This window comes from Electrona antarctica (assembly GCF_951216825.1).
Source record: "Electrona antarctica genome assembly, chromosome: 24".
NCBI classification, from domain to species: domain Eukaryota; kingdom Metazoa; phylum Chordata; class Actinopteri; order Myctophiformes; family Myctophidae; genus Electrona; species Electrona antarctica.
Genome location: NC_136803.1, coordinates 4,269,435 through 4,295,754, shown reverse-complemented (window position 1 = coordinate 4,295,754; position 26,320 = coordinate 4,269,435). Strand labels below are relative to the sequence as shown.

The following is a 26,320-nucleotide window of genomic DNA, read 5'->3' as shown; positions in this document are numbered from 1 at the left end:
GCATTCCGGTTACCAGTCACAGTACAGCCCAGCATTTTACAACTGACGATGAGAGCCACAGACCCAATCTACTGGAATGAAACTCCTCTGTTGGGTGGAACTAGAAACCTCACATCTCTGCCAGCTAACTCCAAAATGTTCAAAATGATCACTCCAGAGCGTGTATTGCATTCAGACTAGTAGTGAGGATGTCTTCTTGTTCTTTTAGATGATCACTCCAGAGTGAAGCTGAAAGCGGAGGTCAACCCGTCCCGTGTGGATTACATCAACGCCAGCACCATAGTAAGTGTGGGGTGCATACTTAGTTTAGACTAGTCATTGGTTAGACATGGGTTAAGGTTGGGGTGCATACTTAGTTTAGACTAGTCATTGGTTAGACATGGGTTAAGGTTGGGGTGCATACTTAGTTTAGACTAGTCATTGGTTAGACATGGGTTAAGGTTGGGGTGCATACTTAGTTTAGACTAGTCATTGGTTAGACATGGGTTAAGGTTGGGGTGCATACTTAGTTTAGACTAGTCATTGGTTAGACATGGGTTAAGGTTGGGGTGCATACTTAGTTTAGACTAGTCATTGGTTAGACATGGGTTAAGGTTGGGGTGCATACTTAGTTTAGACTAGTCATTGGTTAGACATGGGTTAAGGTTGGGGTGCATACTTAGTTTAGACTAGTCATTGGTTAGACATGGGTTAAGGTTGGGGTGCATACTTAGTTTAGACTAGTCATTGGTTAGACATGGGTTAAGGTTGGGGTGCATACTTAGTTTAGACTAGTCATTGGTTAGACATGGGTTAAGGTTGGGGTGCATACTTAGTTTAGACTAGTCATTGGTTAGACATGGGTTAAGGTTGGGGTGCATACTTAGTTTAGACTAGTCATTGGTTAGACATGGGTTAAGGTTGGGGTGCATACTTAGTTTAGACTAGTCATTGGTTAGACATGGGTTAAGGTTGGGGTGCATACTTAGTTTAGACTAGTCATTGGTTAGACATGGGTTAAGGTTAGGTTTAGGTGTGCTGCCCCGTGGGAGGTTAGGTTTAGGGTGAGGGTTTGAGATAGGTTGTAGTTGTAGGACTAATGACTGGTCTAACCAATGACTAGTCTAAACCAAAAACTGTCTAAACAATGCACGCACAAAACTAATCTGTCGGTTTCCTTCCCTGACTCTGTAAGCAAACATAGGCAGATCTGTCGTCATGGCACCATGCAGTGCCTCGCTATTGACTGACTGACAGGTCACTCGTCCTATGCCGCAGACGACCCCTGACCTTTAAGCCTCAATCTGACCTTTCCCTTCCTGCTTTAGATTGAGCACGACCCCAGGATGCCCGCCTACATCGCTACGCAGGGACCCCTGTCACACACCATCTCTGACTTCTGGCAGGTCTGTACCCAAACTCTGTTCTGGAATTACATCTGTTCAATAGAGTACCGAAGTCCTGACGTCACTGGTTCATCCCCTGTGTCACGGAAGCTTTTCTCTCTGGAGAATAACATTGGATCAGAATCGTCTCATATAAGAATCGTGGTCCAAAAATGTACAAATTGTCCTGGGCTATAATAGTCAGGGAGGTGGCTCTGTATCATTTACGATAGTCAGTCACTCATATTTGACAGTCTGTTTCTGACGAAGATTTAATTAATTCGGCCGTGGTAACGTTAGCGTTTTCTCGCCGTCTGTTGACGCTTCATATCCATATGAGTCAAACAGCCGTGCTCACTTGTTTATTTTTGGAACACAGTTCTTATATGACGTGATATTAAACACGTCTATGGGAGTTCTGTGTCCGAAGTAGAATGCGTAAATCAAGTCAGCCTTCAGTGCTCTATTGTTGATATTGATGACATCAACAACAGTGTTTAATGTGTGATGCCAACTGGTGTTAATGGTGATGATTGACAGCAGTAGTTTGTTGTGTGATGTCAGATGGTGTGGGAGAGTGGCTGTTCAGTGATAGTGATGCTGACCGCTCTGGTGGAAGAAGGAGAGAAGCAGTGTGACCGCTACTGGCCGGACGAGGGATCCTCCCTGTACCACATCTATGAGGTCAGAAGTACCACATCTATGAGGTCAGAAGTTCTGACTGTGTGTCTGTGCGTGCGTGCGTGCAAGAACGAGTATATATATTTGTTCTCATTCTACTACTTTGCCACCAAAGTGTTGAATGCCCTCACAGCGCCATCCATTAAAAGACGTGTTATTTCAAACTTGGCCAGAAAAAAGTCAAAAAAAATAGAAAAATAAATAAAATATATATATATATTTTCAATTGTTTTCCCCATATCATATTTTGTGTGTGCGTGTGTACAGAATTCAAACTGTAGGATTGATTATTGTCACCTTTGCATACCGCACCGGAGCGCACTCGCCTATTAGTTTGCATTGCATTCAGAACACGCCCTTAATTAAGAACCTAACTGCAGCTGTGCGTGGCTCTCAGCGGTGTCCCACTATTGACTGGCTGAATTTGAACTGCGTGTCAGAGAAGTAACAGATAGAAGCGCGCAAACTTTATCCCCAAACTATACCCCCCCCCCCCCCCCCCCCCCGTCATAAAACGATGCATCGACTCAACTTCGACTTTACTGTCTGACAAGTCAACTTGGAAAAATCTGAACTCGTTAATGCCCTAGTACATAGTGTCAAGTACATTTTGAATTTCAAACTTTTACTTGTAACGGATTAGTTCTACATTACAGTATTGATACTTTTACTGAATAAGTAACATACCCCCTCCCCCCCCCCACCACTTGTCTCCAGGTGAACCTTGTGTCGGAACACATCTGGTGCAACGACTTCCTGGTGCGTAGCTTCTACCTGAAGAACGTGCAGACCCAGGAGACCAGAACCCTGACCCAGTTCCACTTCCTCAGCTGGCCCGCCCAGGGCATCCCCACCTCCACGCGACCCCTGCTGGACTTCCGCAGGTACTGCAGCCTTGCCTGGGTGCATAGTTATTATGGCCAGTGGTGTGACTTAAGTTCTTTTTTACTTCAAGTACAATTTCGAGGTATTTGTGCTTTACTTGAGCAATTCCAATTTCCAATACTTTTACTTCTACCCCACTACATCTCAGAGACAAATATTGTACTGTATGTTTGGAGAGGCCGTTATTTGGGAGATGTTGGCACTTAATTAGAATGCCTCTCAGTAAATAACGATGCCTCTGAAATTGTCTGAATGCTTTTCTATCTCTCCTGTGGGTGTCTACTTTTCTGGAACCCACAGATTCTGTGCTCGTCATAGACTGAAGCAAGCAGATAATAAATACTGAGCTACCGAGACCCATAGCCTTTGAAATTGTCTTTGAGTTTCTCAATCCCTCCTCTGGATGTTGTCTTTTTACACTAGCTAAAGCTGAACAAAAAAAATAAATGGCAAGGTAATCTTCTGTTCTGGCAAGAACGTTTAAGCCTTTATTGAGTGGCTCTTTCATATTGGAAATATCAAAAACTATATTACATTCATAAAATAAAATAAAATAAAATGCAATCAACAGCTTTATTCAGGGTGTCACACCCTGAAGAAAGCTGTTGATTGCATCCCAAGGGGTGAGACTTGGGTGTGACTGGTGGGTACTTGCTGGCTTAAGAGGACTTTGCTTAAGAGGACTTTGAGTTACCGGTAGGTTAGAGAGACTGTATGTGTCTATACGTGCTACTAACCTTACTGTAGCCTGGGCGCCATTATGATCCGGTCGGGAGCGTATGGTAACTTTCGTCACTTTCGTCATGTTGTAGTCAATGATTTGTAGTCATCTGGCAGGAAACCACAAGACGGAATCAGTACTATGAATGGTGGAATTCTTATTCCACCTTGTGGTTTCCTGCCTGATGACTACAAAACAAGACTACAACATGACGTAACTTACCATCCGCTCCAGACCGGTTCACACAGCGACTTTGGAACACAGACCAGGCTTTCCTCCGAGGTGGAAAGCCTGGTGACGCGAGGTTAACCTTACTGTAGGTCTCTCAAAGTTAGCTTTGATGGGATAATCTTTAGAACAGGTCAAGTGAACACCATTACACCAAGACCTTATTGGAGTCACAAACCATTCTGCACAGTGCACACAGATGTTGGATGTCATCTTCTTCCTCTCTTGTCTACACCCTCACAGGAAGGTAAAAGGTTGTTATCTTAATTGTTCCCCTCTTGTTCACAGGAAGGTGAACAAGTGCTACCGAGGCCGATCCTGCCCCATTATTGTGCACTGCAGGTAACTTTTTCAGATGCAGTACACTCTAAAGACCACTTGGTGGCATGCATGCACTATATTGTAGTTGGATTTGTAGATTTGGGATTTGAGACCCAAAAAGTGCATATATAACTGCATATATATAAATATAATATATTGTATATAAATGGCTATGGTATAATGTAGGTTAATAAGTGCTCAGATGGGTTTGTCAGAGCATGTTCATTTTAATGAATAAATCAATCTGTTGTGTTCAGTGGAACTGTTTAATTAAGTTCATATTTATCTGAATTGAATTGAATTGAATTGAATTGAATTGAATTGAATTGAATTGAATTGAATTGAATTGAATTGAATATTTTATTAGACAGAAATGCAAACAGCAGTAGTACAGTCCGCGTACTTGGTCTAAACCCCAAAAAGCCATGTGGACTTGTTAACATTGAGGCCCTATCATATTATGTATTCAATTCATCAACATATATCCTAAAAAATAACACCAATATACAATAATATCACAGATGTACAAAAAGTGGGGGAGGGGGGGTTGGGGGTGAATGCCATCACCTTTCTATTGGAGAAGTGATATTCCCCTCCTCCTCTGGTATAGAGGGTATGCACATGCTTAAAGTGAATGGCACATCGAGTGGCAAAGCAACATGCAAAGTGAGTTTAACATTGTTTAACGTTGTTTAATGCAATCAGATAGGACTTTTCTGTTTGGATGTATGGGCTGTCGAGGCAAGAAAGTAGTTTTTTGCCACTCAGTAGGCGTTCCTGCATAACTTCCTGGTTTGATGATGATATCACGCGCATACCCTCTATAGTGTTTGGTAGCAACTACATGTAATAATCTAGACATGTTGTGTCTTTCCAACAGTGATGGCACTGGACGGACCGGGACCTACATCCTTATTGACATGGTTCTGAACCGCATGGCTAAAGGTGAGCCCTTTATGTCTGTAGCCTATACAGAATGTATACAGAATGCTTTTTGTTATTGCTTAATGTAAGTCGATCTGGAACCCATTTTGGGTGGGAACCCCTTTTGGTGTTAGCATTATGTTATGCTTTAGCTATTGAAAAATAGCAGATCTACAAGCTCATAGCGCGCCACCGAGTGGCGCGCTATGAGAAAAATCGAAGAACGACTGACATAGAAACATAGCTTTTTCAGAAAACTGTCAGGATGTAGAAGACATTTTTAGAATCTGATCTCAGGTCAAAATGGGTTAAGAGCGTCTGCTAAATGCCTAAATTGTAAATTGTATTGTGTTGGTGTGTATATGCCTACTATACTCATCCAGAGGGATAATGGTTTTAATGAATACAATATTGTATGAGTTTGATAATACAATACAACTTCAGTTGATTTAGATTATGTCGATTGTCAATGTATTTTGGCAGGCCTTGGTGGCGTCGTAATGCCTGATTTGACACTTGTTTGCATGCTGAACATAGCAGCAAATCTATAACCTCACAACGTGTTGCACTGCGACGCATTGTGGGCTTGTAGATCTGCTATTTTCAGAGCACAACACCCGAGCGTAACCAAACAAAAAGCGTTCGAATGACCTGGATTCAAACGCTGGTCTCACACATGGGGAACCAAACATGTAGCCTACACTACAGTACTACTCATCCATGATAGGACGAATTAGAAAAAAATCCATCGTGGAGGACATAATTCATTTTCAGTGGTTTGTCATTAAATACTAGTCTACACAGATGCAGAGGTCATTAATACCTCCACACATATGCAGAGAATAAAATATAGGGGATCCGAAAATGTACATAAATTAGCGGCAGCCTACATTTGCATCCTCACTGTCCTCAGTGTCCTGACGCATAATAATTGTCTGCTGCAGGTGTGAAGGAGATTGACATCGCCGCAACACTCGAGCATGTTCGTGACCAGAGACCTGGGATGGTGTGCACGAAGGTAGGCTTAGCGTGGGGTCCGGGGTACCTGGGATGGTGTACACGAAGGTAGGCTTAGCATGGGGTCCGGGGTACCTGGGATGGTGTACACGAAGGTAGGCTTAGCATGGGGTCCGGGGTACCTGGGATGGTGTACACGAAGGTAGGCTTAGCGTGGGGTCCGGGGTACCCGCAGGGGTCCTTGAGCTTGACCCAGCCAGGACGTCCCCCTGCTACATGGTTGACATTTGTGAACCAAATGGACCCTTTATAGTATGTTGTTTTTCATGGATTTTGACGATTATTATGCATTGTTTTCGACAATATATTTTTTTAATGAAAATCATGCTTTTCGACAACATAATGTCATCTTTGGATATACTAAACTACAGTATGTCTGTCTATTACTTACTATCTACTTGCTTACTCCCTCCAAACCTACCTACATACATGCATGCCTTCCTTCCTATCTTCCTACCTACACCTATCTGACTGACTTAATGATTGATTTAATTAGTTTAGTTTAGTTTTTACACTAGAGGCCCCTATTCCATTGGTTCTAGAACTGGTTCCGTTCTTTATTTTTTATGATGGTATTTATCACATCTGCATCTTCCAGCTTGAATAGTGACACGGCCACTTTGGTTCCCACTTCAGGACAAGAAGAAGTTTTTTTTTGGTTCCAGTTCCGAAAACAACTTTTTGGGATATGAACCAATTCATTTGGTTCAAAATTAGGCAGGGAAAAAAAAAGAACGGAACCGGTTCAACCCACGGTGCAAAAGGGCTCTCTTGAGAGTTAAATTAAAACTCAGTAATTTACAGTGTGTGTCCACAAATCACAGAGACGATGACGAAAGCATGAAACTTACAAACGACATCTTTCTCCCTCTTTCCAGGACCAGTTTGAGTTTGCGCTGACGGCCGTGGCAGAGGAGGTCAATGCCATCCTCAAAGCCCTGCCCCAGTGAACCAACCGACCGACCGACCGCCTGCCTGACCCCTACCGCCCGCCCCGACGACCCCTTGCACTTGGAATTGTATCTTAAAAGAAGAGGGGGAAAAAACATCACCTGTGTCTTAGAGTACCTTGCCTTTTCTGTCTAATCGGACAATGATGAATGACCTTGTGATTTACCCTGTGCTACTTCATTTCTGCCTCCCCCCACCTCATCATCCTCCCCCATTGGGCGATGATGCCTTGAAACTGTAATAGTGAATTTTGACTGGATTGGCACAGGCACAGAAGGTGATACACGTGGTGGGGCTGTTATTATTGTGTTGAGTTTGGGCAAATTTCAAGGACATATCATGTGCACACTGTCAGGAAAAAGACACACATATTTTGTGCAAATCATAGTCATAGAACACTACAATAACAGTCCACTTTTGGGTGGCATCAAGGGAGGCCTGTCGTCAATGAGCCGATGTTTTCCTCTATTAAGCTTTTAAGGCATCAGAACATAATCAAATCATGTCGAAGACCTTGAAAATGTTCAAATTCTCAGAGGATCAAGGTGTCTGTCTGGCTCACATGGGAATCTGTACAGTGGACGTCAATGAATTTTGGTCTGTTTCCATGACAGAAAAGCATGGGTGGTGCGTCCAAACGTCGCCGCACAGAAAACATTCAACCCAGATATGCTGTCGAAGCTGCCCGTTGAATTGAACCGGGAGGATCAGAACATTTACAAAGATATCCAGCCGTAGCTGGCACAGGATGCTATCGCTAGGAAGAGGTTAAAGTGCTAGGTTGCGTCCAAATCCACATACTGTACACTACAGTACTAAATACTACACAACTTGCTATTTTCAGCCTAATTAGTATCTTCAAGCTATGTTGTGTGGATTGCGGACCCATTTTTATGGGTCGCAAGTAAATGTCCCTTTTGTTTCCTACATTTTGTTTTTAATTATTGTCATTTCAAAAGAATTTCATAAATAAACGAATAATTAAAAACACAGAAATTCCATAAATTAGCGGGGGGAAAAAAGACAATAGCCGATCTAGAAGCTCACAGCGCATTGTGAGACACTTATAGATCGGCTATTTTCACTCATTTGGGTCCCGTCCCAGGAAGACATCTTTTGGGTCTTGAGAAAATGTTTGAGAAGGAAGGTGTATTAATGGTTATTAATACTGTGTAGTCTGTAGTACGTTAGCAGGTGGTTTCGGACACAACCCTAGCCTTTACACGATGCTAGGTGGAAGTGGTGCTGGAAGGGAATATCCTGCTCGGTAAAATCCTCCTTTGTTCATTTTTACTAACATCTACTTCTCTTTGTGTGCCATTTAATTGTTAGTCACTGGAGATTATTGTTGTATACCTCAAGCAAGTCAGAAAAAAACTAATAAAAAATTATATTCTATTGATGAAGAAGCTATTTTGTAACCGTGGAGACATTAAATAAATCTTTTCGTGTGTAAGTGCTGCAATCACTCGGCGTGTCATATTATGTTTCTATGGATTTCATCTTTGTTTATATGAAGGTCATGTAATTCATTTGAAATAATGTGAATTGTTTCCACCCACTTTTAGCAACTACATTGAATTTACATGTCACCAGACATGTAATGTGGAGATCTCTGATCATCTCTGGCAGTGGTGGAAATAACTAAATTTACTCTTAAAGGACGACTTCAGCCATTTTCAACCTATGGTTCTCACTAATGGTCATGATAAATAGAGGGCTGTGGTAACCTGACTCCGCCAGATGGGGCAGCAGAGAGTACACTGGGTTCCCCATCTGGCGGAGTCAGGTTAGGGCTGTGGTGCTCCCCTGTAATTTAGCTCAACCTTTTCAGGCTGTGATCCCCCAACAATCATATTTGAACTGGGAACCCCCGACACTGACAAGCACTTGGACTTTTAGGAGTCGAGTAACAACTCAATTGGTTCAATTTGGCCAACGTTTGACCATGTTTTATAGTCAATCAATCAGATTTTATTGTCACTTCCACAATAGAGCGTCGCAGTCCCGCCCCCTACCATGGACCAGGAAATGATTCTCCGTTCATTTTCCTCATAGACATTTCAGAAAGTATTTATTTAAAGACGTTTACGCCGCGGACAAAGCCAACTCGAGTCGTGACAAATCATGACAACAAACACAATTTTTTGGGCCGAACAAATAATTAGAAGAAAAAAACGGCAGGTTACAACACTTTTTTTGTTGTTTTTCTTCTTTGTAATTATTTGTTTGGTCCAAAATATTGTTTGTGTTGTCATGAGTTGTCACGACTCGAGTTGGCTTTGTCCGCGGCGTAACCGTCTTTAAATAAATAAATAACGTTCTCCGGCTCATGATGCCTCACATTTAAAAACAATAGACACATTAAAAAGAGGCAAAGCCTTTTAAAAAACATTAAAAGGTAAAAGGAGCAGACAACATTGGCAGGAGAAAGTGCTGATGCATTCAAAGTGCATATGTTTAAAGTGCTGTTCATCTCAGGATGTTGGCCTTGGGGGCAATATGTGGCGAGCATTCAGTGTCCTGATGGTTTGGGGGAAGAAACTGTTGGACAGCCTGCTGGTGCTTCCTCCTAGGCTCTTGAACCTCCTACCAGATGGCAGGAGTTCAAGGAGGGGGTGGGAGGGGACGGTCATTATACTCATGGCCTTCCTGACACATCGGTCTGTGTATATGTCAGCTATGGGGGGGAGGGGGACACCTGTGATCTTCTCCGCTGCTCACTATCCTCTGTAGGGACTTGCGGTCGGCATCTGTGCAGTTCCCATACCAGGCAGTGATGCAGTACGTCAGGACGCTCTCGATGGTTCCTCTGTAGAATTATGTCATAATAGACATATTTTTTCAGTCTCCGCAGGAAGTACAGGTGTTTCTGGGCTTTCTTGGTGATAGCGGAGGTGTTAGTGGACCACTTTAGGTCGTCAGCAATATGCACCCCCAGGAACTTAGTACTTTGTACCCTTTCCACAGCAGCACCGTTGATGGTAAGTGGGGGGTGCACACTAGGGCCTCTGATGACCATCTCCTTGGTCGTTGATGGTAAGTGGGGTGTGCACACTAGGGCCTCTGATGACCATCTCCTTGGTCTTGTCCACATTTAAGGACAAGTTGTTGTCATTGCACCACATGGCCAGTTTCTCCTCCACCTCTCTGTACTGTGTCTCATATCGCCGTTCGTGACTAGACCCACCACTGTCGTGTCGTCAGCGAATTTGATGATGTGGTTGGAGCTGGACCTGGCAGAACAGTCATGGGTCAATAAGGTGAACAGGAGTGGACTGAGCACACAGCCCTGGGGGGAGCCAGTACTCAGTGTGATGGTGCTAGAGCTATGTCCTCCTATTCTGACTGACTGCGGCCTGCAGGTGAGGAAGTCCAGAATCCAGTTACAGAGAGGCGTGTTGAGACCCAGTGTGCTCAGCTTCCCTATCAGCTGCTGGGGGATGATGGTGTTAAAAGCGGAGCTAGGGTGACCAGATGTCCCTCTTTGCGTGGGACAGTCCCTCATTTCCAAGACTTTTCAGGCGTCCCACATATTGAGACACTGTCCCACATTGTGACTGGCAGGCAATTGCATCAGTGTTCAAATACCCTAATAGTTTAGTCCCCTAATAGTTGGCCTTCTGTTGTAAAGCTCTCTCATTGTCTCTTCCTGCAAGATGTGTTTTTAAGCCTGTTAAAATAGCATAAAATTAAAATTAAGCATGATTTTAAAACAAAATGTGAGACACCAGAGGAGTTTATTGATGATAGCCAATAGGCCTATAGGCCCACTTGTCCCACACAAGCGATACTTCTGTCCCTCAAATGAACAGTTTGGATCTGGTCACCCTGCTGCGGAGCTGATGTCAATGAACAGCATTCTGAAGTATGTGTTTCTCTTGTACAGGTGTGTAAGGCCTAGCTCACACGTACCAAACACCAATCAAGCAATGTTTGGTGTTTGTTTGGGCCACCACAATGCTTTTCCAATGGGAGTCACATGGTTTGATCAAACATTTGTGTTTGATTGCTGATTGCTCCCCCCTCATCAAACAAAAATGTTTGGTCAAACCATGTGACTCCCATTGAAAATGAATTGGAGCAGCAATCAAACAGCCATCGCACACGGACCAAACATTTGTTGTGTAGGTGTGTACGAAGCCTCAGGCTGATGATTCGCTGTGGCAACCTCTGAAGGGAAAAGCTGCACCTGTTTTTTATTTCTTTATCGGCTCCACAGACTTGTTTGACAGTTGTGTTGGATTCATGTTAATGTGTATTTTCTAAATGTCTAAAGGTCATCAACATGTCCGTACACAGACTAATGTGTCTGTGGCCCATGGACAATGTTAGATTTTCTGTTTTACACACCATTATAATGTTCTTATTAACTTAAGACGCAATTACTGAATGTCAGTCTCCAGGATTTATTCAGGATATGTTTGATTTACTATGACACTAGGACAGTACGATTCGCAAACGTTTTATTTTCAAGGACCCCATGACTCTGAATGTGTACCAATGGAACAAAATGGTAAATTTGGTTCCATTTGTGCACTCTCAAGAGTTACAGATCTGTTTAAGGTAATTTAAGGCTACAGCTCTTTGTGTTTCCGCTGGTAATATTATTGTTCGCTCATTTGTATGTCTGTGGCAAAATTTAAATTTTGACATAAATGTCCACCACACCCCTGAATGTTACAACATTTGTAATGAAGTGTCCATATGGGCTGGGACTCCTTGGAACCATGACACTTAAATAAAGACAATCAATCAATCAATCAGTTACCACTTAAACCTTTAATACTTAGAAAACCTTATTATGACCTTTGGCACTTGGTTCTGCTCTTTTTCTCTCTAATCTACACCAGTAGTTAATGTAAAAAACACATCACATAAAGATGTTCCACCCTGTAGAAACTTTGGGTCCCGTCTTTTTGGCAAATCTAGAACTTCCTGTTTGAGAGCTAGCAAATTTAAGACATCCGGTTGCTTTCAGAATAAAAGCGTCATTAATTAAATAATTATTACATTACATTATTAGTATTATTATTACATTACAGTTATTGTGAAGACACACATTATGTTTCTGTGTAAAAATAAGTAATGAAATAACGTAAAAAAGTTATCTAAATGGATAAATGCCCAAGTCTATGCACTGGAGTGCCCAAGTCCATTCACTGGAGTGCATGGACTTTATCAAAGGGGATGCTGGACAAAAACCCTTCTATGTATCGACTAGTGTGACATATGCACATGTCCGGGGAGACCTCCTCTACAACACCACACTGTCCGCTAAGCAGCAGAGGTGTAAAAATTAAATTGGCACACCATACACCGAGGTGAAAGGTAAAAAAACATCCCATTTCCAGACTAAAGTGAACTAAAGTGGACACTGGACAAAAATCCCTGCTATGTATCGACTAGTGTGACATATGCACATGTCCGGGGAGACCTCCTCTACAACACCACACTGTCCGCTAAGCCGCAGAGGTGTAAAACAAAAATTGGCACGCCATACAGCGAGGTGAAAGATACAAAAATATCCCATTTCCAGACTAAAGTCAACTAAAGTGGACACTGGGCAAAAATCCCTGCTATGTATCGACTAGTGTGACATACGCACATGTCCGGGGAGACCTCCTCTACAACACTACACTGTCCGCTAAGCAGCAGAGGTGTAAAATTTTAATTGGCACACCATACAGCGAGGTGAAAGATCAAAAAACATCCCATTTCCAGACTAAAGTGAACTAAAGTGGACACTGGACAAAAATCCCTGCTATGTATCGACTAGTGTGACATATGCACATGTCCGGGGAGACCTCCTCTACAACACCACACTGTCCGCTAAGCAGCAGAGGTGTAAAAATTTAATTGGCACACCATACGGCGCCAGAAAAACAGTGCCCTTAGATTTGCCAGAAAAACAGTGCCATGAGAACAGACAGGTACGCTTAGACGTCAGAGATTTACATTCCTTCTTACCATTATGCTGTACTGTTTAATCCTAAACTAATGTGCATAATTATCTGTTCATTTAGGTGTATGATGAGATCGGCACGTCCGCACCTTCCAAGAAATACAGCCAACTCTGCGTCCCCCCTGCATAACTCTGAGCTGCCGGCTGCACCCCCCCCTGCATAACTCTGAGCTGCCGGCTGCACCCCCCCCTGCATAACTCTGAGCTGCCGGCTGCACCCCCTTAGTTTCAATAAATGCATTTGTTACATTCTGTCTTTATTTACTCTATACCGGTCCATACCTACCTATGCTATGCAGAGCTGTTTAAATATTAATTTGGTAGCCGCCGTTACAGTCACACAAACTGTGAGTGTGCACATAAGGCCCATAAGACAATGAGAATGAGATGTGATCCAAAGTCCAGAAAATAATTTCCTAATTTCACAGTTTATAATTTCCCTGAAATTGCTTTAATGTGGAGTTGTTTGTAGTAGCAAACTCTAAAATTGATGACCTTGTGGCAAGTTTGAATTAATTGCTAAATGTAATACATGGTTTCAAGCGCCAGAGGGTAGCATTGGCTACCAAACGTCATGTGTGGCATTTAGGTGCTATTACATTATATCTATCGGCAATTCGGCATTTTACTGGTAGGTTAGGGCAGGGGTTCTCAACGTTTTTGGTCGGGGACCCCCGAAAATGCTTTGGCAACGTCTCGGGACCCCCGACCCCCAATATAAATTGACTGCTACAATAACCTTAATAATAGAGACAATACACCATAAATAAATACTGAAACCAGATATAATCATTAGGGAAGGTGTATGCATGTACTATGTGTACTATATGTAAACTCTTCATTTCCATTTTCCAGCCATTCAGTTGGATGGCTGGACCCCGAGGGGTCGCGACCCACGGGTTGAGAACCCCTGGGTTAGGGTACAATATTGGTACTTGGTCCCTTCCATATATTCGCTGAAAATGGCAGATCAGATGTAGGCTCAGAAATGATTGTTTCTCCTGTTTAGACATGTAAGTAAGACAAGCACATATTATTTTGTTAAACACTGTAATGATTTAGTGATTATGGGTTATTTTAACTTATTTATGCTGTAAATTGAATTGTATTTCTGTGGTTTAGGTTCAAATAAAGTCCAAAACCCCAACCCTGTTGCTGTGGGCTGGTCACATGACAACTCCAGAAAGCAGGATGTAATTAGTTTGATTGAAAACATGCAGGCTCAGAAATGTTTGTTTGTTGCAGGCTCAGATCTGTATGATATATTTAGTAACCTGCTGGTGCTGGAAGGGAAACAACTTAAAACAAAGTATGTTATAAATACAGTACACTTGTTTGCCTTCTACCCTTGTAAAAGAAAACAGTCATCGTAATTATTATCATTAGCCACTAATAATTTCATGATGTACTGTATGCTTGTTTTTCTAATTCAATTGAACCTTTTCAATGAAATCCTGCCAACATCACATGGAGAAAGGTGTTAAATTCCTACATTGACATCGGAATAGTATATGAAGTTATGATATATGTCATAATAATTAAGTTGTAAACAACTATAGTTAAAACATTTAGTACAGTGCTCTAGTTAAGTCATACAATGTCACAATGCGTTATTCTTGTTAGCCTAAATTGTTCACAGCACAGATGTTTTGATTGGTGTAAATACATGAAATGTAAGTGGTTGGATTCAATTTTCATCCCGGGTCCTACCTATACTTGATTATTAATTTGATATTTGTCATGACAAATATAAATCTGAAAAGTAATGTATCAAACAAGTACATTTATATTTCTGGTTGATTAAAAATGCTATAGTTTTTTATTAAACAAGAGCATTTATATTTCTGGTTGATTAAAAGTGCTATAGTTGTTGTCATCTAAAACTAAGAAAAGAGATGACAATAACTGGTATGCAATGAATGACATTACTAAGGCAAACTAAACATCTTGTTTGCTCAATGAAAGATATGTTGGATATATTGGCGAATGTCTTACTTAACCCACCTTTCAGACATTAGATGGACAGTGAAAATGTGAGGTTTGAACACTGCACCTCTGGTTTCTAAGTTCCAGATTTATCACTTGAGCCATACTGGGATGTTGGATATATCGGCAGACGTCTCACTTGACCCACCTTTCAGACATCAGATGGACAGTGAAAATGTGAGGTTTGAACACTGCACCTCCAGTTTCTAAGTTCCAGATTTATCTCTTGAGCCACACTGGCATGTCAGTAGTATTGGAGAACGTCTTACTTAACCCACCTTCCGCAATATAGATGGACAGTAATGGACAGTAAGAATGTTCTTCAGGAGAATTGAACTCTAATCTTCAGTTTATAAACCTGATTGATCTATAAGCTAACAACATGGAATTATCCTTAATTTGTGTTTCCCTTTTTGAACTTCCATCAGTTTGATTGTAGTTTTAATTTTGTAGATCTATTTTCAAAAGATTTCCATGCATTTGAAAAGTTGAAATGGGGCATTTTGCATAATGAGTACTTTTACCCTTGATTTGTACTTTATTAATTTTCTTTTGTATATGAAACATTGACAGACAGACAAAACACAACCAAAGAAATGCATAACAAAACAAACACATAACAAAACAAAACAAAACAATATAACAGATGTTAATTTTGATGTCAATACTTTTGTACTTTTACTCGAGTAAAGTTGCAATGCAAAAATGGAAAACATAGTTCTCAAGATAATTAAAATCTGAATATATATATATATATATATATATTAACGAAGATGTCACTGGTGGACGGGTTTCTGAACTACCCACAGCCCTCCAATGAGACACAGACTGAGTAGGAACAAATTGTGCTATTTTATCTTGATCATTAGTGAGGACCAATTATATGAAGATAGGTTGAAAAGTGGTGAAGTGGTCCTTTAAGTAGAAAAAAACTAATTGACATGATTGACATGAACACACTGGGCTCACTGCTAAAATCTAAAATATCTAAAAACCACACATTACACACACAGACCACCAGGAAAGTGTTCTAAATCTTCTAAATGTCATTAAACATATATTTTTTTGCAAAAAGGGTGAAGTTTCCCTTTAACCAGTAAGGCGCCCTGAGGGCTTCTGAGGTTGCGTGCACGCATCCGCCTGGGTGACAGCAGACTGCTGGGCGAGCGCTGGCGCTTTGGCATGGGGCTAGCCGCAATTTGCAACTCTAGATTTTTTTATAATGGGATGAATCTAGAGTTGCAATACCCTCCATTGACTCCCCACTCATCATTTTGCGTTTGCGATCTGCTCGTCTTAAACGACGTTAAACTCACCAACATTGCAGCTGTAGTCCAAGCTTGAATTATTCTCTTTCAATCTGCAAAGCTTGTTTTTCATAAAAATCCCCCGTAGACATGGTATGAGCTACTTTCTGTCAAGAAATTCTGTGCAAGTGATTCTTTTTCTAAGTGCTGGAGTTTGGAAGAGCTCGTCGTAAGTCACTGAACGTCCCTGCATGCATCTGTTTCGCATTTGCACATAATGCAGGAGGCAGCAGCGCGACCCCTTAATAAAAACGAGCGCTTCCAAACTCCAACATTTCTTCTTCTTGACAGAAAGTAGCTCATAACATGTCTACGGGGGATTTTTATGAAAAACAAGCTTTGCAGATTGAAAGAGAATAATTCAAGCTTGGACTACAGCTGCAATGTTGGTGAGTTTAACGTCGTTTAAGACGAGCAGATCGCAAACGCAAAATGATGAGTGGGGAGTCAATGGAGGGTATTGCAACTCTAGATTCATCCCATTATAAAAAAATCTAGAGTTGCAAATTGCGGCTAGCATGGGGCGTCAGATCAACATATGGAATGAATTCTGTACTGGCCATATATGGAGTGTGTCTTGAGCGTACAGGGTTTGATGAGGTCAGATCAACATATGGAATGTCGGAACAGGTCAGCTCCATATATGGAGATCTAAGGGTGGCAGCGGGGGCAGTGTCTTGAGTGTACAGGGACTGACGGCACGACAGACAGGTTTTACAGGTTTTCATAGTCATCTGTGAACCAGGGTCGCAATATTTTTACTTTATGTGAATTTGGATGGCATATTTATTTATTTATTTATTGGCATATACTTAATTTAATTTCTTTATTTGCTGTGTGCAATTAGTTAGCCTTCACCGTTCATCACCAATTTGCCACTTGTGGGCTTATAGTCCCCTTTTTGAGTGGTGCAAACCACTCCAACAACCAGCTTTGTCTGTATCTGTGTATGTGTGTACCTGTATGTGGGGCCACGTACAGATGAGCACGGTTGCTTTGGTTAGTGTGTGACGTCACTGCACAACTCAGTTCACATGGGTGTGATTTTTTATGATCATAATAACCCCTCCTTCCCTTCGTATTTTAACACAACTTCCTTTTTAAGATTCAATAAACTTGATGTTGAATAAACCTTTTTGGTACATCAGCCTCTGGTTCTGTTCATTCTGAACACTTAACCAATTTGGGTTACCTTACCTTTGTTCACTTACCTTGTCCAATATAAATACAATATATGGTTAATGTGTTTGTAGGATCCCTCACTCCTATCTGTGAGGGTGGTGTAGTCATTATCTCCCATAATATATTATCCCTGCTACATAAACATTAGGCTATGTTTTCGAACATTGAGATTCTGTCACGGTCCGCTCCTCGCACCGTGGACTTTGACTGTCCTTATTTTGCTTTTGGACTTTGATTTGTCATTTCAGTACGCTCTGTTTTGGTCTTTGGTCATGTGTTCCTGACTGTTCTGTTTGTTTGTTTTGGGCTGTCCGCACCGAGACATGGCCATCACCATTGATAATGCTGTGGTGACCTCAACTCGGACTGCGAAGAATCTGGGTGTGACCCTGGACGATCAACTGACGTTCTCGGCAAACATCGCATCAGTGACAAGGTCCTGCAGATTCCTCCTCTACAACATCAGGAGGATTCGCCCCTTCCTCACGGAGAAGGCAGCCCAGGTGCTCATCCAGGCTCTCGTCATCTCCCGCCTGGACTACTGCAACTCCCTCCTTGCTGGTGCTCCGGCATCTGCCATCAGACCTCTGGAGCTTGTTCAGAAAGCTGCGGCTCGTCTGGTGTTCAACCGCCCCAAGTTCTCCCACACAACCATCCTTCTCCGTTCTCTACACTGGCTCCCCGTAGCGGCTCGCATCCAGTTCAAAACCCTGGTGTTAGCCTATAGGGCAGTGAAAGGAACAGCTCCTTCCTACCTCCGGGCTATGGTCGATGCCTACACCCCTGCCCGACCACTTCGGTCTGCCACCTCGGGGCGACTGATTGCCTCGTCACTCAAGGGTCCTTCTGGCCGATCCACACGGTCACGACTCTTTTCTGTTCTGGCCCCACAGTGGTGGAATGAACTTCCCACTGATGTTAGGACAGCAGAGTCACTGCCCATATTTCGCCGCAGGTTGAAAACCCACCTCTTCAGGAAACACTACCCTTCCTCTCTGCCTGACCTACTTGTTGTTAACTAGTTGTACGAACGCTTGTTTTCTATTGTTGTAGTGTTTATTGGATCTTGTTTAGTCGATACACTTAATTGTTTTAGCTCATGCTCATTTGATTTAGCTATTTTGTCTCATCTGTTTAAGGAAATAGGTAGCTGATATATTGCACTTTTACCTTAGCGCTAGGTATACTCTTGGTTGCTTGTTTTTGCAGAAAATGCACTAAAGACTTCTGGTGATTAGTAGTTTTTGTTCCCTACCTATGTTGAATACACTTATTGTAAGTCGCTTTGGATAAAAGCGTCTGCTAAATGACTGTAATGTAATGTAATGTTACACTGTTTGTTACCTTGGTTTTGTTCGTCTTATTTTGTAGTATTGTTTTTAGTGTTTCCTGTCTTCCTAGTTAGCCTACTGTTTTCCTGCCTTGTCTAACCTTGTAATTGGTCAGTGTTTCCACCTGTGTCCTGTTAGTCCCCCAGCCTATCCCAGTGTTGATTGTCAGTTGAGTTCACCTGTGCCCTGTTCTCCTGTGTCTATTTAAGTCCTGTGTTTGCATTGTTCTTGTTGGTTCGTTAGTTCCCTGTTGGGTGAGTTCCTGTTATGCATTTTGAGTTTTATCTGCCTTTTGCCCAGTTGTGGAAGATCCTGAGTTTTATTAATGAATCCTTCTAAGTTTAATTGTTCTGCCTCAGTGGTGTCTCCTGCATTTGAGTCCTCATCCCTACTCACCGTAACAGGTTCCTTACATACATAATTAATTAAAACCTCTGCATGAATGCAGTCTTTTACTTTGTCTATTGTAGTACACCTAGCCCTCATCGACAGGAACTCTTCCATGTATCATTTATTTTAGAACACATGCCAGCGTTTCACCTCATCAATTCTAACTTGACAATCAAAAAGCTTATTATTATTATTCAACAGAAGAGTTCAAGGTGAATCCGTTATTAGTATCTTTTAACATTTTTGTATATATTTTGTACGTGTTTATGGACAACAAGGTTGTCTTCGCTACTCCTGCGCAGACAAACATAGCAAAGACCCACTGCACAGACAGACAGAGCAACGACCCACTGCGCAGACAGACAGAGCAACGGCCCACTGCGCAGACAGACAGAGCAACGACCCACTGCGCAGACAGACAGAGCAATGGCCCACTGCGCAGACAGACAGAGCAATGGCCCACTGCACAGACAGACAGAGCAATGGCCCCCTGCGCAGACAGGATGGACGAACCAGGATGGATGGATAAACATCACAGTGAGTACAACTCTGCACCCCCTGCTCTCTCTCTAAGGTCCGACTCACACCTTTCGATCTAGCATACAACATTGATGCATGCTAGATGTATACAAAGGGTGTGATACATCTTGCCCCAATGGAAGTCACATGGTTTGACACAACATTTGTGTTGTATGGCTTTCGGCTGTGTTTCGACTGCCCCCCTCCCCCTCATACAACACAAATGTTGTGTCAAACCATGTGACTCCCATTGGAAATGCATTGGGGGAAGATGTATCACACCCTTTGTATACATCTAGCATACATCAATCTGTTGCGACCGTGTGAGTCGCCCCTAACCGTGCACAAACACCCATCAAGCTCAAGCTTGTTTTATACATTTGAAAACTTCTTAAACGTGACCTCATGCCTAATCAGTACTTTTACTTTTTACTTTAACTGTATATTTTGGTGCCAATACTTTTGTCTGCATACCGTGGTCTGCATATGGAGAATTGGCACCACTTTGTGTTGCCAATCTGTGTGGTCTTTTACACATGCCATGCATAACATCTGTTTGCATTGTATTATTATTATTATTATTATTATTATTATTATTATTATTATTATTATTATTATTATTATTATTGTAACTCAATGGAGAATGGAAGTGAGTAAACAGAGGAATAAGCTGTGAACTAATGGAGAGGTCATACCCACCTCCTGACAGTAGGGGGCACCCCAGCCACGCTGTAGATAACTGCACTAATGGCTAACCAGGGAAGTGATGTCCTTCAGAATAAAGGTGTATTGGTATTTAGTGGGTTAATTTCAGCAAGAGAGAAACGTGTATACTAGAAAATAATGCAGCCTGTTAGTCGGTGGTATACAACGTTGTCCAGTGTCCAGTGTCCGTTGGCCAGTGGGCCTAATGAGGCCAACTCCTCTCACCTGGTCAGGCTCTGCCAGTGGGCCTAATGAGGCCAACTCCTCTCACCTGGTCAGGCTCTGCCAGTGGGCCTAATGAGGCCAACTCCTCTCACCTGGTCAGGCTCTGCCAGTGGGCCTAATGAGGCCAACTCCTCTCACCTGGTCAGGCTCTGCCAGTGGGCCTATGAGGCCAACTCCGCCATTTTGTTATAGTGTCCGAATATGTAGTGAGCATTTTTGCACCCTAATGTAGTGGACTGAAGTATCCCACAATGCACCGGGAATTGTAGGGACCATCCGATGGTCACTACAAAAACACAGCGAAGCAAATCTGCCCCATAATGCATTGCGCAAGCTCGCTCTTGAGCGCACATGCACGCGTTTGCGCACGTGCGCTGCTTCTGCATCTTCTGAGTTGGAGCGCAATGAGCGCATGCAGTTGAACCAGCGAAAGAAATCACACAAATGTACTTTTTAAACGTTCGTTTTCCCCTCTTTTCTTCCCTGGCGGATTTTGAAGACAAATGATCTGTGCATTTATTTGCAATTGTTTTATTTTATTTATAATAAAACAATTCATTTGCAATAGTATTACTAATCTGATTCATTGTATCACCCAGGCCCAGTGCATGACGTTAGGAGTGGAATCAGTTGCTTGCTGTAGAATATATTTGCGAGATTCTTTATCACAAACGTAGGCTAAATACATGCATGTGAGACACATTAATTGTGTCCGAACATATGTTTTATTAATATTCATTCATTCCTGCCATGAAAAAAATATATGTTATCTATATTATTTCATTGAATTGCGATAAATACATTAAAACTTAATTATGTAGGCCTATAGATAGTAATTTATTGGACTGCTGTTTCTGTTAACACCAAACGTCCGTATTGTGAGCAGAGCTTGTAGATCGGCTACTTTCGGTAATTCTTTACCAAAAGTACCCGATCTACAAGCTCACAATAAGCTTAATAATAGAGACAATACACCATCAATAAATAGGGAAGGTGTATGCATGTACTATGTGTACTATATGGTAAACTCTTCATTTCCACTTTCCAGCCATTCAGTTGCAAAAGAAGAAGAGAAAAAGAAGAAAAAAAGTTGTTTTTTAATAATTTGGGGACCCCCCAAAATGATTTGGCGACCCCCCCCGAGGGGTCGCGACCCACGGGTTGAGAACCCCTGCACTATATAGTACTATAATGTCTACATAAAATGCTATCTAAGTTACATAAGCTGAGCCTGTAAGGCTAGGGCAAGTGCTACAGTTTTGGAACTGTTACTGTACCCACACTGAACAGTTTTGGAAGGATTATGTGTCCCTGTACAATGCATTAATATAATAATTATACTGTATAATATTGACTCTGACTTCTGTCCTTATTGGCAACATGTGCTGTTTGAATTTGATCATTATTCCAATCTAGCTTCATTAGGGGTTCAGAGTCTTTCTCAAGGACGCTGTGTGTGGCTGGCTGGCTGGCTGGCTGGCTGGCTGGCTGGCTGGCTGGCTGGCTGGCTGGCTGGCTGGCTGGCTGGCTGGCTGGCTGGCTGCAAAGAGAGATAGAGGAAGTGTTTGTGGGGGGGGGGGGGGATAATTACCACAGAGCAGCAGAAGTAGGAAGTGACATCATTATTGTCTGTCAGGCAGAAACGATGTGTACACACACACACACCACACATGTTAGCTACATTATATGTTTAAATTATCTACATTACACTCTTACCATTGTGGTCGACACAATAAACCCAAGTCACAATATTTAATTTGATTTGATTTGATTTAGCACAATATAAAACAATTCAATAAAACATTCAAAAAACTATAAAAAGTGCTAGGAGGAGGCTTGTATCCCTCAACTTCTTTACCTTTTTTCTTAAATGTTTAAATAGTTCAAATTGCCAATCTATGCTCACAACGTGAGTAATGCTCACAACGTGTCGATGTAGATCAGCTAGTTGATTGAAGTATTTATTAACAGTTTCCAGAATTACAGTACGTTTCAAGCACAACTCAATACAAAAAACTGTTAGCTGTGGACGATACCATAAAAGCATTAGGCCTACACTTGTTTACAACAGGGCCCACCATGTTCAATTCATCATAACATTTAGAGACCTACAAATACACAATTCTTTATATATGGAGGTTTAGGCCTGAGAGCGACTGCCTGTGGAGCCACAGGGAGGGCGTTTCGACATCTGTAGGTGAGAGGAGGAGGAAGAGTTTGTGTTTTGCAATAGATGGGGGGCGGGGGGGGGGGGGGGGATGTGCTGACGAGGCCTGAGCAACACGCTGACCAATCAGACCTGCATCCTCCAATGACACTGTTTCCTGTCCTTTCATGGGCAGGTAGAGTGGAGTCCTTCTTAAAGCAGTGGACTAGACCTGTCCTGTCACACTGAGGACGTCTGTCCTGCCATAGCACTGAGGACGTCTGTCCTGCCATAGCACTGAGGATGTCTGTCCTGTCATAGAACTGAGGTCGTCTTCTTAGACTGCAGCACAACAACGCCAGGTAAGAAACATCATGGAATCAATCCAGACCCCATGTAGCAGTTTATTATTATTATTATTATTTATTTATTTTATTAATAAGGGACCAAGCCCGAAGGTATTTGCTGTTTTTTTTTCTAATTCCTCCAAAAATAGCAGTTCTGTCTGAAACGTGCAGTCGTTTTTTGCGAAACTTTGCAAAAGAGGGTATGCGTGTGAGTGACATCATCTTCATATCTGGAAGTAATGCAGGAACGCCTGAGTGCCAAAAAACGACTTTCTGGCCTCGACGTACAGCCCATACATCCAATCAGAAAAGTCCTATCTGATTGCATTAAACAACGTTAAACAATGTTAAACTCACTTTGCCACTCGATTTGCCATTCGCTTTATGCATGTGCATACTCTTTATGCATGTGCATCCTCTTTATGCATGTGCATCCTCTTTATGCATGTGCATCCTCTTTATGCATGTGCATACTCTTTATGCATGTGCATCCTCTTTATGCATGTGCATCCTCTTTATGCATGTGCATACTCTTTATGCATACTCTTTATGCCAGCGTTGTTGCCGCTGATGCCACTCTGTGTGGCTGTCGAGGCCGATGCGCGAGCCGCACGCTTTGCATCATGCAGTTGGCCGTAGAGGACTTGGCGGGGCAGGCGGTGGTCAGGCATGCGGATAGTGTGTCCTATCCACCGCAGGTGTTTTTTGGCCACAGCTGCTTCCATGCAGGTGGATTCTGTGTTGTTTAGAATCTCAGTGTGGGGGACTCTGTCCTCCCAGGATATTCCAAGGAGCCTCTGAAGGCAGCGGATGTGGAAGGCCTCCAGGTTTTTGAGGTGGCGTCGATATGGAGTCCATGTCTCTGCCCCATAGAGTAGGGTAGATATGGAGTCCATGTCTCTGCCCCATAGAGTAGGGTAGATATGGAGTCCATGTCTCTGCCCCATAGAGTAGGGTAGATATGGAGTCCATGTCTCTGCCCCATAGAGTAGGGTAGACACACAAACTGCATTGTAGACAGCAACTTTGGTGCTGACCTTCAGGTTGCGGTTTTCACACACACACACGCACACGCACATGCACGCGCACACACACACGCACACGCACATGCACGCGCACACACACACACACACACACACACAAACACACACACACACACACACACACACACACACACACACACACACACACACACTCTGTTATGACCTGGCTCTTGGGCCATAACAAAGGAGGAAGACACACGGCTGTTTAAAAGTGCACAAACCAATATTTATTTACCATATAAACAAACATATGAATCAAACAATACTAACATACAAAGTGGGGTGTGTTAATCAGTAGATCAGCAGTGTAAGTGAGTGGATGTGTGGTGAGTGTAGTGGGGGGTGTTGAATGGTGCGAACACATGCTGCTGCTCTCATGGAAGGAGAGAGAGCATTGTTTTTGTCAGATTTTGTTGATTAATTGTGAATTAATTGTAATTGTTGCGTGTGGCCCTAAACCTAACCCTAACCCTAACTCAGAATCCCATCCTTAAAAATAATAATAATGAATTGACTATATAGCACTTTTGTGTTGCTGATTGTTAAAATGTGTGATGTCTCTGTTTGCCTTGTGGGAGACTGGTCACTGGTGTGTCAAAGCTGCTGGCAGCTTTAGGGTGAAACATCATGCCACAGTGTGGTAGTTTCATACGCTGGGGGGGACGATAGTCTCGGCTGGCCTCCCGCCTCTGAGAGGTGGAGCTCCAAACGAGCTGGTGCGGTTGTGCATTAGGGCTATAGAGCTGACCGGGTTACCTGCCCCTCAGCCAAACCGCCACTGTTAACTATTTTAACATCAGCAAGCATAGGTTGTGCTCTATTTTGTATTTGTATTGGTTTTCCTGTTTGCATCTAAATTGGGGGGGGGGGGGGGGGGTAAGTCTGCGCAAACAGTTCGGTTTGGTGTGGGAAAAACGAAAAACATCTGCCAAACAGACTTTGGTTACATTTTCGATTATTGATTGCTAAATGTCACAAATATTTAGTACATGAAATTTGGATTATTAGCTGATAGTGTCTCGGTCCCTTAAGGGTCCTGGTTTTGTAGGGGGAGGGTGTCACAGCCCCTTGTAGTTTGGCCTACTAGGGCCTGTGTGGTTTGTTAGGTAGGCCTATTTCTTTGCTTCCCACAGGTTCTGAATTGCCAATCAGTGCATTGGGAGCACCTGGCCAGTGTTCCCAGGGGAGGGGGAGGGGAGGAGGATTAATCTGTGAGTACACAGATTAATCCTCCTAACGTCAGTGTCCACATAACGTCAGTGTCCACTCCGAACGTATGAGGTTGACGAAAGCTATACCTGCATAGCAACAGTTGCTAAACTATTTGGATTGGCATTGATTGGACAATCGCTTTTTGGGGTGGGGTTTATCGAAGGGGCAATTGTGTTCGTCAATGAAGAGTACTGCATGGGAGGGGTCATGTGACCACACACACACACACACACACACACACACCTGTCCCACGTGCACCATACGCTATCGTGCTTGCATGTGTGGTAAACAGCCCATTGTACAGGAAATGCTTTCCAACTTCTGCTTTCCTCCTTCCCATTCTATGACTAACCATTTAGCATTTAAGCATTGCCACACACACACACACACGCCCACGCCCACGCACACACACACACACACACACACGCCCACGCCCACGCACACACACACCACCCCCACAGAGGAATATATTCAAAGATTTGTGCCACATTATAAGATTTTTCAAAAAATAGCAGATCTACAAGCTCGTAGATCTGCTATTTTTCAATAGATGAAGTTTAAAATAATGGTTAAAACACCAGAAGGGGTTCCCGTCATGAATGGGTTAAAGGGACACTTCACCCTTTTTGATTTAGAGCACTTTCCTGGGGGTCTGTAATATGTGGTTTTAGATATTTCCTTCCTGGACTTCAATTCCCATAATGCTTTGGTGCACTGCTCCTCCTTGTGGATAGGGGGAGGGATTTCTTACTGACACAACATGTAGTCCAGGAAGGAAGAGTTCTAAATCTTGTCATTAACATATATTATTTTGCAAAAAGGGTGAAGTTTCCCTTTAAGCACTGTAACACACACATGCTATTGACATTT

General features: G+C 42.6%; 2 protein-coding genes across 3 annotated transcripts in view; both read left to right on the top strand.

The window, feature by feature from the left end:
- Window positions 1–8,490, top strand: part of LOC306917274 (receptor-type tyrosine-protein phosphatase-like N) — a 60,293-nt gene extending 51,803 nt beyond the window's left edge. For both annotated transcript variants that reach the window (XM_079495415.1, XM_079495414.1), the window contains exons 18-25: window positions 209–282; window positions 1,308–1,385; window positions 1,929–2,048; window positions 2,763–2,929; window positions 4,168–4,221; window positions 5,081–5,145; window positions 6,069–6,142; window positions 7,020–8,490. In XM_079495415.1, coding sequence (XP_079351541.1) covers window positions 209–282; window positions 1,308–1,385; window positions 1,929–2,048; window positions 2,763–2,929; window positions 4,168–4,221; window positions 5,081–5,145; window positions 6,069–6,142; window positions 7,020–7,091 — 704 coding nt within the window. In that variant the 3' untranslated portion in view covers window positions 7,092–8,490. The remainder of the gene's footprint in view (window positions 1–208; window positions 283–1,307; window positions 1,386–1,928; window positions 2,049–2,762; window positions 2,930–4,167; window positions 4,222–5,080; window positions 5,146–6,068; window positions 6,143–7,019) is intronic.
- A 5,831-nt stretch (window positions 8,491–14,321) lies between these two features.
- Window positions 14,322–26,320, top strand: part of LOC306917184 (NACHT, LRR and PYD domains-containing protein 3-like) — a 35,646-nt gene continuing 23,647 nt past the window's right edge. The window contains exons 1-3 of the mRNA XM_079495317.1: window positions 14,322–14,366; window positions 15,125–15,220; window positions 23,045–23,210. The gene's annotated coding sequence lies outside the window, so the exon portion shown is untranslated. The remainder of the gene's footprint in view (window positions 14,367–15,124; window positions 15,221–23,044; window positions 23,211–26,320) is intronic.